Here is a 14,621-nt window from a genome sequence, read left to right on the forward strand (position 1 = left end):
TTGGCCAGTTTAAGCCCTTTGTGCCTTTAAAACTCAGAAGAAGCACCTCTCTATTTCCCCCCCTTTTCTTTTAACGTGTGGTTGGATAAATGATTGAGATGTTTACATTAAATTTACACTATTGTCTGACAAATGTTTAAACACTGCAGCAGGAGTTTTTGTCTCCATGTGGGCTGGGCGCTTGTATAAGCTTGACACGATAAGGAAACACATAAATATCTAGTTGTAAATATCTAGTTCACGACGTCAAAATCTCCCCACTTTGTTTGTCAGAGATGAGAACTGGCACAGATTTAAAAAAATATATATATACTGCAGAGTAAAGAGCAAAGAAAGGTTTGGAACCACAACATTTAAGTGGCTTTTTAAAACAAAAGTACGTGGGACATTCATACAGCAATATGCTGACAAAATGATAAAGCCTCCAACCGCAGCAGAAAAAAAAAAAAATCCCCTTGACAAAGGTTTTTTTCATTGTGGGTTAGATACATGTTCCACCCACACTCTGAACTGGAACCATGCCCACTGAGCCGCATTGGCTGTTTTCCACTTGGTCCAGACACCGGGAAACATCAATCACTCAACTATCATTAAAGTGAGACGCTGCCAACTTTCACATGACTTCATGCAAGTCCTGTTCGGTCGAATGTGATGTGTCACACTTCCAGTCATAAAAAGAAAGATATCCCACAAGGATACGTCTCCTCAGGTTATTGAGATAATAAACTGAAGATGTAGAAATACGCAAATGTTCGCAGCTACTGTTACTCAATCATCCAACACTGAGTGTGCTGTAGTGTAACAGAAGTAGGAAGTGATGATGAGGAGTCATAAACAAAGCAGTGACATCACCTGTTGTCGTTCACATTTACTGGCAAGAAAGGATGAGTAAAGAATTACCACTGTCTGTATTTACTGTATCTATTTATAAATGTTTATATCTATGTATCTATGTGTATCCATCTATCTATCTAACCAACAGCTTGTATCATTATACGACAGGCATATCTGTTATCACTTGTCAACAAGTTCTCCAGGTCTGTACACACACACACACACGCACACGAACGCACACACAAACACATGCACGCACGCACACATGATATGAACCACAGAGGCAACTGCCAAAACATTAACTCATGGTAGAAGTCATAAATCTCTTTGTCTTTACAACCTAACCTTTAGGAAAGGGAGACATCCTGACGCCACGGCTGCATGTGTCAAATGCCCGCCTACGCATACATGTGTGTGCAGAAAGCTTGGGGATACCAACACAGCACGCAAGCATGTACTGACTCACACCTGCAAACATGCTCATGCGTAGATGCACAACATCAACTTCACATTCCTGTACACACACACACACCTTCATGTTTTGTATTGGGCAATGCAATCACCTCCACACTAGGTATCAAATCCATCAGAGGTGTCTGAGACGATGGTGCGCCACTCAGAGGGGCAGCACTGCTGTGAATCCAGGGTGCAAGGCTGATGACTGGACACTTACTCTGACAGCTGTTTTATTTTATTTTTTTTTATTTTTTTTCAGATTGATTCGAAACAACAAGGACATTTGCTGACTTGGCACAAAAACGTTTCCTGGTTTGATCAGTAATGTTAAGATTGAAGAACATGCAAACACTGATCCAACAGCTCATTTGCAAATTTACTGCGCTCACATTTTTCTCGAGCTATTTCAGCTTATTTTAGGCAAATGAAATGTATCAAGATGACACTTTAAATCCAAGGCAGTTTACTGTGTTCCCAGTTGGAGTTGGCATATAAATGAGAAAAAAAAAATACACAACTGAGAGTGCACAGCTTTACAGATATTGTTAAAACACCTAAAACACTCATATTTCTGGCTTCATTTGCTCTCAAAGCCTGTTCTGCATATCTGTTTGTGTACTTTCTCAGGTCTTGAGTTGTAGACGCAGATTTGTTTTCACATTAAGTTGTAGTTGTTTTCAGTTTGCTTTGGCATTAAATCCAACGCATATTACAGTCGAAAGAAAGATGTAATGTATTTCTGCTCTTGTGAACATGAAGTAACTATAGAGGCTACTCCACTGATGGGCTAGTTAACCCTCGTGTTGTCCTTGGGTCAAAATGACCCGCAGCTGTGTTCAACCAAGTTCTATTTTATTTTCATATTTTTTGGGATCATCGGTGACAAGGAGGCTGTGAGGGTTTCTTTAAAGAATGATGACCAATGATCCCAAAAAATATAAAAATATAGAAATAAAATACAACTTGGTTGAACACAGCTGCGGGTCATTTTAATGAGGGTTAAAAAACACACATCAGGTATGACTTCATTAAAGACTGAAGCACTTTAGTTTATCAGTTATTTTTTTCATAAAGAAACAGCCTTCATAGAATTATGGCCTGTTATTATTTGAAAGCACAGAAAGGTCCTGAGGTAGAATGTACTTCTAGTATTTTCATTTCATACACTTCAAACTTTGGTAAATTTCAGGAGGAAATGCTGTCAGCAACAGTGGCTTACTTTATAACTTTACACTTACAAAATGATCAGTGAACAAACTACGTGCATTATAATAAATCAACCTAACAGTAGGTTATGCAAAGTAGTAATAATCAACTCCAACTTCCTTCTCGCATGTGAATTGATTATGAATAATTAATTATATAACATATGCAATAAAAAGGCCTGTCTGGGATTTTATTTTTGAAACTTTCTGTACATTTTGCTGCTTACACTTTTACTTGTAACTGAGTATCTTTTACATGGCGTTGTTTCTACTTTTACATAATTTAAGATCTGAACACATTATCTTCCATGGAAACAGAAAGAAGTATGGGCACAAATTGTACGAGGCTGGATTAGGTATATGGCACCATCTAGTGGCACTAGCTGGAAAACAAATACTAAAATAATTTCTACTTTCTTCACGTTGTAGGAGTATTCATTGATTAGCTTTCCAAGGTTTTTGGGGGGCTTTTGCTGAGCCTACAAGGACCTCAGATTTTTAGGCTGCCTCAAGGACTTTTCTTACCAAAAGGTTAAATGTTCAAACTTTAATGAGGATTAATGCTTCACTACATCACACAGCATTTGCTGCAGCGAATATCGGAAATTGGCTTCCTCGTGTGCACTGCACTTATAACAGACCACAGCCACACCTCCTTCCATCACCACCACCACCACACTGTACAACACCCCTTCTTCAGACCAGACCTCGTTGCTAGGCAACGGCCTGCCGAGTGGCCCAAGGGGCGGGAACAAGGCACTTGGCTTCCGCTGTAATTACAGTGCATGTGTATATGTATGTTTCTGGGCCACCCCAGGTGTTTGTGTGTGTGTGCGTGCGTGTGTGTGTGTGCGTGTGTGTGTGTGTGTGTGTGTGTGTGTGTGTGTGTGTGTGTGTGTGTGTGTGTGTGTGCGTGCGCGCGTGTGCGTGTGGTTTCACAGTGAAAACAAAAACATGGTTAGGTTGGTGGTGGTTCCATTTTGTTCGAATCAAGTTATTTCTCTTGTCCTCTGATGAGAAAAAGTCAGGGCATTGATAACAAATATCTCAGTGTGACAACACTTCATAAATGCCTAATTTAGAAAATCCAAACAACAAGATCCGTGTTATATATTAAAGCCCTAAAATGTTGAAATGATAAATTTGGACCTCACTTTCCACATAACGTGAGGGATCACAAAACAACTGTCAGCACCATCCTGCCTGAGCGTTAAAGTACGTCTTACGGAGACAGTGCCACTTTATTGCCTTGGCTGACAATAAGCCTAAATATTTTCATCGTGTGCCATGGGCATATCCTCCGCTGCCCGCTAATAATGTTTTCTGCTTGGTGAACCAGGGCTGTAACTTGCCAAAAGTCCACTTGGCTGAAGTCACTGGAGTGGACAACCCCTCGCCTGGGACCATAGGCTACAGACCTACTATATAGCTCAGTTTACTTAGATGCATTTGCAATATAGTTCTCCTTTGGAAGACTGAGAGAGGTTTTGCCACGAGTGGGAGACCTGACTTCTGTTCCAGACTGTTACACAAGCAGGAAACTTCTGAGCGATCGATGCCACTGCAATAAATAACTTTCCTCAGCTATTTTGTCTGCTGCTCCGCTAAACACACATGATTCAGTCCTTAGCGTGAATCCACTCCAAATGCATTTTCTGGTCTGTTTTCTGTGTCACATTTTAGCTGTAGGATATTTTTGATGAGGCTACCGTTTTATTTCAAACACACCGATCTGAGTTCTTGATAAAACTGCTGGACTACTTGCATATTAACCTTGAAATAAAATACAGAACTTAGTGCATAAAACAAGTTGATAAATAAAGTACCAGTGTACAGCTGCAACAAATGATTTTTCCTATTTTCAAGAAAATCTGTTTAGAATATAAATTATCGTAAAATATATATATATATATATATATATATATATATATTTTAAATTTTCAAAGCCCAGACTCAAATTCAAGCATCTTTGTTATTCTGACCCAAAGTGTAGGACACAAATACATTGAATATACAACTGTGCCACGCGCTTTTGTTTTGGCATTGTGCTTAAAAATGACTAAAAGAATCTGTTATCAAACACTGCAGCAGATTGACCAATAGTTGATATTTTAAGCTCTAATGCGTTTCCCTGTTTCGACGTAGCATTTTGGTTCAACTAATGGCCCGATACCTAAAGATATTCAATTCACAACTACATAAAAGTGAGGAAAATGACATTTACATTTCATGGATCAATCAACTATTTGTTTCACCAGTGTTCACCTTTGATCAGGAAATGCTCTTATTTTCGAGCACATAAACTTAAAAGTTGACTAAAGATGTGGGACTGATGAGGGAAAAGGACTTCGATGAGGCAATTAAATATAAAAAAGGCTATTTGAGCATAGAGGCAACATTGAACATGTTTTTCAAAGACATCAAAACAAACTTGACACTTCTGTTCCTCAAATGTATCTTCTTATAAACCAGGACGTTTATACTGTAACACACACACACACACCTCCCTTTCCCGTTCGCCCAACCCCCCATAACACAGAAGTCACCGCCCTTCCCTCTCGCTCTCACACCAACATGACTACCAACACCGCGGCTCCAAACCCGACCGACGCGCCGGAGCATCACGGGAGTTGTAGTTCCGCCGGCCCTATCCAGCTCGAGAAGGCGAGGCTTCACCAAAATACAACTCCCATCTCGACCCTCGCACGCCGAGTCTCGTCGTCCAATCTGAATATGTGGGAGGAGCGCGTCCGCCCACAAAAGCCACAGCTATCTCCTCGTATCCCCCTTAAAAAAAAAAAAAATCAATTGTGCACGAAAAAAAAGGGAATACACTCAAAATACAAACACCGGTGACGGTTTGTTTTCGGTGCACGACGGACGGCGACGAAGCGTCCCCGCGTCGTGCCGCGAGAGGAACGGCGGTGACAGGCAGGAGCAGCGAAGAGGGTGTTGTCCTGATGCTTAAATGGAAGTGGGTGGGCCTCTACGGTCGCACACTGCCAACTTCTCTGTGGATATCCTTCTGACAAGCGCCAATTTGCTCGTGTATGGACTGTCTATCCGGTAAAAGAGACATACGACGGGGCTGCGAGGGGTCCTGCGGAGCGGGGACGGTCACCGCGCTCTCCGTTATCTCCGTTATTGGGGGCTGCTTGATTGTGCCTCCGCTTGGCACCGCCCTTCCTGGCCGGTGGGTGGTTTCGTCAAACGGGCAGATCCGCCACGGCCCAGAGCCGAACATATAGGCCGTCCTCCGCCTCTGTACCCGGCCGGCCTTCTACCGTGAACTACACCCTCTCCCTCTCGGTATATTAATGCGTTATGAGTGGTAGGTACCCTCCCCCCTCTCCGTCTCCACCCCTCTCTCCCTCTCTCTATCCGTCTGACAGATAAGGAGGCTACATGCCCCTTTGATATTGATGATGAGGTTACTGGTTTCTCCTCTGTTTTTATTGATCACCTTTATTCTGCTATATCTGCAGCATGCTAGATTGTGTCTACAGTACATAGAGTCTACATAATGCCTGCCAATACTGGGACTTTGTAGTACTCAGCATGAGAATTATATTATGACTGGAAATATTCAAACATGTTTCTCTCTTTTCGCAGACTCGAAGAAGGAATCATCTGGATCTGAAGGAGGGAAAGCATCTAAACGGGGGAAAAGTTCTGGATCACAGGTAAAAAGAAAAGAAAAAGGAGTTTATTATAGTTCATTACTTTTGCCTTGCCTGTAGGCCAAAAATGTACTCCCTCCCTCCCTCCCAGTCAGCCAGCCAGACACCTCTGGGGGCGTTTCTCTGGTGAATTCCACTTCCTGCTTCTGTGCAGCCCTGCTGAGTACCAGCCCAGAGCCTCATGAATAGGCTTACATACTCCAGCCTGCCTTACTTTTGAATTGTCTGTTTGAATTATGATTAAAATGATTTAATTCTGCAAATGGATATATTTTAAAGACCTGCAGTTTGGTATGTGTCTCTACATCTGGGGGAAATTCTATTTCTAGTAGGTTGTAAAGGTTGTATACATTTTGGAGATTATTTTCAGCCGGGCAGTCATCCCTACGCGCATTGTTTTGTTGTTAAATGTGTATGACAAGCGTTGCTGCTATGTTATTTTCCATGCTATTGTAGCTGTTACAAAGGCCAGGCTGTTTCCTGTGCCGTTCTTGAGAGGTGTACAGCATTAAAAATGTGCCTGCGACCTAGTTCTTTTGAAAGGGAGGAGAGCGAGAGAGAGAAGGCGGCATTTTCTTCCAGTGTTCTCAGAAAAGAGAAATGTGGTTCTCACACGCCCACCCACTCGCTTCCTGTAATACCGCCCACTTCCACTGACAGCTCTCTCTCTTTCGCTCAGCTTTTTGTTTCTTTTTCTGCACCATGTTTTTCCCCACCCCTGGCTCTTTTGCTCTTTCTCTCTTTCTAGTTTTCATTTCAAATTGTTCATTGTGTGAGTGTGCCTAATGCTTTTCGTACTTCCATGTTGCACTTTTTTTTTTGTTTGTGCATGTATATGAGCTCTCTGTGTTTGCTTCTCTCTAACTCGGACTCCCTTCTTCCCCTTCCCTCCCTCGCCACCCACCCCTGTTTAAACGTTTCTCTCTCTGTCCCTCCCTTCCATCACTCCTCCACCCTCTTTCCTACCTCTTCTACTCCAGGATTCCTCTCAGCCCTCTCCGTTGGCTCTGCTAGCGGCCACCTGCAGTAAGATCGGAGGGCAGGGGGGAGCAGAGGGCGCCCAGGCCCAAGTGGGGGCCCAGCAGATCCAGGTCCAGGCTGGTCAAATCCAGTTGCAGGCGGGTCAGCTCCAGGGTCAGATAGTGGTGGACACAGCTGGGGGTCAGGCCCTGTTGCCCCAGCAACTGGAACTGCTCCCAGCTCAGTTCACAGGGAACGGCTGGCAGATCTTTACTGCGGCACCTACTATGGCCAAGGAGAACACCAGTCAACCTGTTGCTGTGACGGTGGCCACCACCTTGGCAAATGACAGCTCGCCTGGTGGACGCAAGGTAAAGGAGTTGGAGAAACAGGGGGTTTGAGCAAATGAAAACAAAAGAAAAGAAAAAAAATATATTTTTGTTCACTTACCTGTATAACTACTTCTTTCCCGTTGGGCAGGTGAAGGCAATAGGTGGGACCAACAGTGTTGCGACCAATCAGCAGCAGCAGCAGTTCCAGATCATCCAGGTTCAGAACCTGCCCAATGCCGGGGGTGGGGTCCAGTATCAGGTCATCCCTCACCTGCAGACTGCAGATGGACAGCAGATCCACATCAGCCCTCAGGCGGCCTCCATCGGGGGTCTACCTGAGCAGGTTCAGCTCATCCAGACCCACAGTTCAGGCCAGACCCAGGCTATCCTCCAGCCGGCTAACCAGCAGGCCATCCTGACAACTACAGCCAATCAGACGGTCCCACTGCAGATCCGTCCTGCACAGTCTTTCCCACTTCAGCTGCAGACTCTGCAAAGCTCCCAAACTCCTGTTATGACCACAGTACCCATAAACCTCGGTGGCATGACCCTAGCTTTGCCTGTGATCAATAATGTCGGAGGAGGCGGAGCTGTGCAGCTTATTCAATCAGCAGATGGCACATTCTCTGTTGCTAATGGCAACCAGCTGCTGACAACAGCAATGTCTCAAGCTGCAACTGGAACAACAATGGCAGTGGCTGAAGGTGACGGCGTGCCTGATGGGGCTCAAGTGGTTTCCGCTGGATTGGAGGGTGGATCGGCTGACACCCAGGTGCAAAGCAGTGAGGCAGACTCCCAAAGCCAGAACCAGGCCAACGGGCTCCAGAACCAAACAGATACAGCAGGAACCATCCAGCAGGTGATCGTGGGCCAGGTGGGGCACCAGTTGGTGCAGCAGATCCAGCTGCAACCGCAGGCTCAGAGTCAGGCCCAGGGCCAGCAGCAACCTCAGCACATTCAGACCCTCCAGCTGGCCCCAGGACAAACCCTGCAGCCCATTCAGGCCTTCCAGAACCCAGCCCAGGTCCTTATTCGTACTCCGACCCTGTCACCTTCTGGGCAGATCACCTGGCAGACGCTGCAGCTGCCAGGTGGAGTCTCTCTGCAGGGCGGTCTCGGGACAGCCGTGCCACAGCAGCTGACGCTGGCCCCGGTGGCTGGTGGGACGGCAGTCGGCAGCGGAGGTTTGGTGTCCCTGAGCGGAGCTCCCTTGACGCTGAGTGCAGCCCAGATCAACCCAGGATCAGGGGTACAGACGGTCAGCATTGCCGGACTGGGTACAGCTGGGGTTCAGGTTCAGGGTTTGCCCCTCACCATTACTGGTCTACAGGGTAAGGACACAAGAAGAGTAACTGCATGAATGTGTAGTGATAATCCAGCTCTGATCCATTCACTTCCATAAAATGTGGTTAAAGCAGTGTGGTTGTACAGACAGAGCATTATGCGGTATTGAGAAAATATGAATCTCTAAAGGTCCAGTATTCTGGAGCAATACTTAATACATTTAGCCTTCAAACCTGAATTATATGTGCAGGATGTCCTGCTCTCCTGCCTGCCCAGTCAAATAGTGACGTTGCACTCAAGGCCGTTTTGGATTTTCTCCGTTGTAATATTCTCTTCAGACTACCCATTACAAACCTTATCATGCTTGTTTTTAATTCATAACTTCCACCATTTTCATGTGCCTTCCAGGTCCACCACAGGGTCAGGATGGGGTCAAAGTTCAGTCGTCTCCTGTGACCGTCACCGTCGGCAACGTGGCATCAGGTTCATCAATGAGTCCAGACCAGCTGGGCTCCGTTCAAAGTTCCTCGGATCAGGAAGGGCCGCCCAGCAAGAGGCTCCGACGTGTCGCCTGCTCGTGTCCCAACTGCAGGGATGGAGAGGGAAGGTAGGGACAGATTAGAAACACAGATTAGAAACACAGATCGTAACGCATATGTGCAGACAGTGGTTAAACATCTTGTCGTTGAGGAGCAAATAAGGATTTTGTCTTATTTTTTAAAAGGGGACATGTTTATCAGAATTGAATCAAACAATAGCAGAAAATGGCAGAAACTCAAAGGAAACTGTTTTTTGGACATCTCCAAGTGTTTCTGTGCTTCCACAGTGAAATCATTTTACCCAATTGTTCCAAAACGATTGTTGACTGTCACAACATGATGGACAACTGATGGACAGATAAACACAGTGTAGTTTGTCACCTAAAATGAGAGAGCCGACTTCCCACCAACCAGCATTTGGAATTGTGACGTGGAGCCGCCACTCAAGACAGACTAATGAAATGTTGTCCGTTAATTTACTTTTTCAAAATATATGCAGCTTAAACAAAAGTGCTGTTATAGAACAGAGCTTGTTTAATGTAAATATATTTTAGCAGCGAATATAAAAATGACTTTTTAAGATAATGCAACTCAACTTCTTTTCAATGATTTGACTGGAGATTATGATAAACTGAAACGCTTCAGTGACCAAAAAAAAAAAAAAAAAAAAAAACCGACATTCCTATTTGTTTTGTAGCACACACACACTGACCAGCTCACTCCTAACTCACGTGCGTGTTGCAGGAACAGTGGGGACCCCACAAAGAAGAAGCAGCACATCTGCCACATGGAGGGCTGCGGGAAGGTGTACGGCAAGACATCCCACCTGAGGGCCCACCTGCGCTGGCACACCGGTGAGAGGCCATTCGTCTGTAACTGGATCTTCTGCGGCAAGAGGTTCACGCGGAGCGACGAGCTGCAGAGACACCGGAGGACACACACAGGTAGGAGACAGTACAGGGACGGGGGGACTGACGGTGAAGGTCAGCCTGGTGGTCGGCGCACTTCGACCAGCAGTTGAAAATCGAAAAGATTTTCAAGTTTACAGTGAAACATGACTGAGAAAAGCAGAAAGTCCTGTAATTTAAGACGCTGAAACATGAGAAGATTTGGGGAGGAAGTCGTACTTGGAATTTTTTTTTTTTTTAAATGGTTCTACTTTCAAATCACTTATTAAAACGATTTAAGCATTTATCTTACTTCTACGTTTTTCTCATATATACATAACTGTAATAATCGCAGACCTTCCCATAACCGAAAAGGCCGAGCAAATTGGAAAATTAGCTGTAGAGAACTGACTGTCCTTTCCGAATTTCTTTCCGAGCCCTTATGATCACTTAGAAGTGTCTGCTCTGTCTTCTGCCCTGTAGGAGAAAAGCGCTTCGAGTGTCCTGAATGCTCCAAGCGCTTCATGCGCAGCGACCACCTCTCGAAGCACATCAAGACTCATCAGAACAAGAAGAGCGGAGCCGCGGTGGCAATCATCACCACTGACGACATGGAGGAAGACGCCCCCGAAGGCCTCGGCGCCTCGCCTCAGATTGTCGCTGTGGCAACCCTATCGCGTGACTCTGACCCCGCCACACCCACCACCTCCAATCACCTGGAGGAGGAGGAGGAGGAGGAGGAGGAAGAGGAGGAGTTTGAGTAGGCGTTGCTTTGCAGAAGGCTGACTTCCTGTTTTTTTGGAGGTCTTTGCAGGGACTGTAAAGGTGGCTACTTTTCTTTCTTTTTTTTTTGTTGTTGTTTTACATTATTTAAAAAAAAAAATTTAAAAAAAGTGGTTCACTCATGAAAAAAGACTCAAAGGAGACAGGATCATGCGATGAACAGAAACCGAAAAATATAAACATCACAATCTTAAACAGACAACAAAAACTAACATTTAATAACTAAAATTTAGACAGTGTATGAAAGATTAGTTTGCCATTTATTAAATTAATCTATAATAATTCCATGGGTGGAGGGGAGTGGAATGTAAGTAGATTAGCACAAGACAGGGGGACCCTGCTGAATCTAGAAGCATCCCACATTGAGAGACGCTCTCCAAATCGCAGCAGAATCTAACGCTATGCACAAAGTTGGTTTCCTGTTTCATACCTGTCATACAGTGCTGAGGGTCAATCATGGTACGGGCAGGGGCAGTCTTGGGATGGTGTGTGTGTGTGCGTGTGTGTGCGTGTGCGTGGTATGAATGAGCGTACATTTGTACTCCCATGCTGTCCTGCAGAGGATCTACCTAGTTTGAGTTTTACTTCATTGTTCAGGTTTTAGTCCTCAGATCAGATTTTCAGGTGTTGATTCTATTGTGACCAGTCAAGGAATAAACTGTTGTGGAAGAAGATAGGGGATAAATCTAAAAGAAAGAAAGAAAGAGTAGAAAAAAAAAAGCACATATAATAAGATTTATAAGTAATGCATTCCTATCGAGGCGCAGTGGCCATTAGAAAAATAAAGGTTTCTATAGAGAAAAACAATCTAGCTTTCTACAACTTTGTTTGTGTAGTGAAAGCAATACTATAATGACAATCCTAGTGAAACCATGTTTACATTGTCAGGGGAAGTTTTCCTCTGTTAATAAAGCAAGCCAGATCGCTCTGAGATTAGGGAAGACATCGGAAAGCGGTGCTGTCCTTTGGTAACGGCGGTGTCGTCGGACGCCAGCGCTGCCACTAATTTTCTGCGCTCTGGTGAAGACCCCTCTCCACCTCTGACCCCGCTACATGACCGATGTACCACAATTGCCTTAACACAAGCTGTTGTACAGAGGGAGCTTCACAGTGAGGTGGGGTGGAGAGAGAGAGAGAGAGAGAGAGAGAGGAGGGGGTGGGGAGGTGGAGAGCAGAATACAGCGCAGGCAGGTAAAGTGAGACAGAGTGATGTGAGCTGTGGGTGGGAGGGGGTCGGGCTATTTAGATATGTGGATGTTTTCTGGTGATGTTGCTCTGTGTTAGTTCAGTGCGTACATTCTTTTGAAATTAAAAAAGATTATTTTATAGAATTTATTAATAGTTTTAACCCCTGCCGCCCCCCCAAATATGTTAACACACAGGACCCCACTGTGTATGACTAATTTATTATTTATCCTTGATTTGTAATGTTTGCCTTTTGCTGGACTTGTATTTTGTGTGCGTTGATCCTGAGGTTGTGTACAGCATGTTTCAGTTTTTTGCCGTAGTGCTGCTTTCTCTCTTCTTTACTCTTTGTGCTTTTCTCTTTTCTTTTTCTACGTCCGACCACATTGCTGTTCTTTTCTTCTTTTTCTCTTTGCACCATAACGTGTTTTTTGGAGAAAAAATAAATAACAAAAGAAGAAAACAAAAAAACAAACAAAAAAAAAACAAGTTACTATTGTTTCCAGATAAAAAGGTTGATACCAAACAAATTTAGATGTTTTTGGTAATATTTTGTGTGACAACCAACTTTTTTTTTTCTTTGATATTTTGTAGTGACATCTCATTTGTAAATCTTTTTCTAAAGATGTTTGTCCGTCTCCATGACATTTGATAATGGTTTTTTGCCAGGTTAGCCTCAAAGGCTCCAGTTTATTGATATTTTTAAAACTGGTTTGTACAAATGTGTTATGTCAATAAAAAAATTTAAAAAAGAGAAAAAAAAGACAGCATCAAGCAGAAAAGAAGCTTTGCCTGCATAACACTTGACAATAAAGTGATTCTTAAAGTGAGTCTTACATTTCTCCCTGATGCTTCAGTATTTGTGTTGACCAATCAAGATGGAAAAAGAAAATACATTCTCAAGAGAAGTAACGGACCGAGCCGTGACAATATTGAGACGTAGTACACTTTGAACTCTGCCTGTACACGTGCACACACAGCTTCTTTATGGAAACAAGGCAGCTCACGCATTCCTGTCACTCCTTTGAAGCACACTTCAAAAACACGCTGAACCTACAACTCCTCTCTGCACCCTTTGGTGCTTTTTTTTTTTTTTTTTTTTTTTTTTTTTTTTTTTTTGGGGGGGGGGGGGGGGGGGGGTAGGAGGGTTGTCTCGGTTAAAAAAAAACAAAAAAACATCTTAATGTAATGAACTGTCAAAGTATCGCTGCAAAGATGAATTTTTGATGTTTTTGATTATAATTTTCTAATTACTAACGACATGGACCAAGCAGACGAGAGAGATGATAAGAAGCTTTAAATTACAGCTGTTCATCAGTGGACTGACATTTTAAGGCTTTTAATTGATACCGGCATTGTTCTTCAGGGTCTGTGTACTGATCTTTACTGTGTACATAAACTCCCGATAATCGGAAGGTTGTACTATAAGAGGGGCACGGATAATTAAAGACACGGGGGACAAGAGAAAAGCTTCGCCTGACAGCTGTGACCTCAGGTCGATCTGTGACCGAGCTTTGACTCCTTCCTGGTCATTACATAACACCCTCCGACTGGCTTCCTACCCACCTCGGGCAGGAACCAGCAGCTGACCGGGACCCGATCACGCTCAACAAGGCAGCAGGTACAAAAACACACAACACTTGCTTTGCGCAGGTTTGCCTGGAGCAACCTTTCAGAAAACTTTGGTGCAGCGGAAAAGGTGCGCGATCATCCCTTAATGATGTACAATAATGTTTGGCCTCGATTTTTACTTGCTGAAGATGCTGTGGTTCAGTGATGATGTCTGCACACGTTTGACTTCCAACACATTCAGTTTGACATAAAATGGCAGGTACTATTTAAAAGTGCCCGGTCTTTAATTTGAGGACATTTACATTTATATTAAACTGTGCGAGACATAGTGCCCGCATTACAAGAGTAACGTGAGCACTAAGGAGCTCGCATGTGGCTTCAGAGCATATTGAGTGCTGCCAATAAGGTGCAATAAATCGAGAGTGAAGAGGTGGCCATGTGAAGTGAAGAAGATAATGAACAAAATCAACAGTCTGGTTCATTCTAAGAAAAAAAAAAAGAAAAGAAAGACTGACATAAGAAAGTGGTAACCTTTATAGAATGAGGTGCCTCTTGCGGAAGGCAGCAAAATCATTTGCCTGGTGAACAAAAATTTTATGACTGAAGTTTATGAAACATTGACTGCTAATGATTTTACACAAAATATGAAATGTGATGATGCTATTTAAGTTTACTGTTACTGTGTAACTGTGTTTACAGTTACCTTGACCCCTAAACTTTGGACAGGTCTGCAGCTCTCTCCTTATTGGTGCAAAACTTCTTTATGTCACATACAATGTACTAAAGCACAGAAACTGAAGACCAAAAAATGTGCAACTGTCCAAATACTTATGGTCTGGACTGTATATATATATATATATATATATTTAAAAAAAAACATTGCCAATTTTAAGATTGTCTTTCT

At 43.6% G+C, this 14,621-nt stretch overlaps 1 protein-coding gene across 2 annotated transcripts; it reads left to right on the top strand.

The window, feature by feature from the left end:
• The first annotated feature begins 5,221 nt into the window (after positions 1–5,221).
• On the top strand, positions 5,222–12,975 carry sp4 (sp4 transcription factor). Of its 2 annotated transcripts, none has more exons than XM_069176177.1 (7): positions 5,222–5,826; positions 6,108–6,178; positions 7,156–7,506; positions 7,616–8,798; positions 9,160–9,358; positions 10,041–10,234; positions 10,661–12,975. In XM_069176177.1, the coding sequence occupies exons 1-7, from the start codon at positions 5,820–5,822 to the stop codon at positions 10,939–10,941; spliced, it is 2,286 nt and encodes a 761-aa protein (XP_069032278.1). In that variant the 5' UTR covers positions 5,222–5,819; the 3' UTR covers positions 10,942–12,975. The 2 variants fall into 2 exon arrangements, with proteins under 2 accessions (XP_069032278.1, XP_069032277.1); XM_069176176.1 differs by having other exon boundaries at positions 5,223–5,826; positions 10,035–10,234.
• The last annotated feature ends 1,646 nt before the right edge of the window (positions 12,976–14,621 follow it).

Source organism: Embiotoca jacksoni, unplaced genomic scaffold (assembly GCF_022577435.1).
Source record: "Embiotoca jacksoni isolate LCO1_2020_lvr unplaced genomic scaffold, fEmbJac1.0.p SCAF_7, whole genome shotgun sequence".
Taxonomy (NCBI): domain Eukaryota; kingdom Metazoa; phylum Chordata; class Actinopteri; family Embiotocidae; genus Embiotoca; species Embiotoca jacksoni.

Coding starts and splice junctions, on each gene's coding strand:
- sp4 (XM_069176176.1), top strand. Junction 7,507..7,615: donor GCTCGCCTGGTGGACGCAAG/GTAAAGGAGTTG, acceptor CCCGTTGGGCAG/GTGAAGGCAATAGGTGGGAC. Junction 9,359..10,034: donor TGCAGGGATGGAGAGGGAAG/GTAGGGACAGAT, acceptor TGCGTGTTGCAG/GAACAGTGGGGACCCCACAA.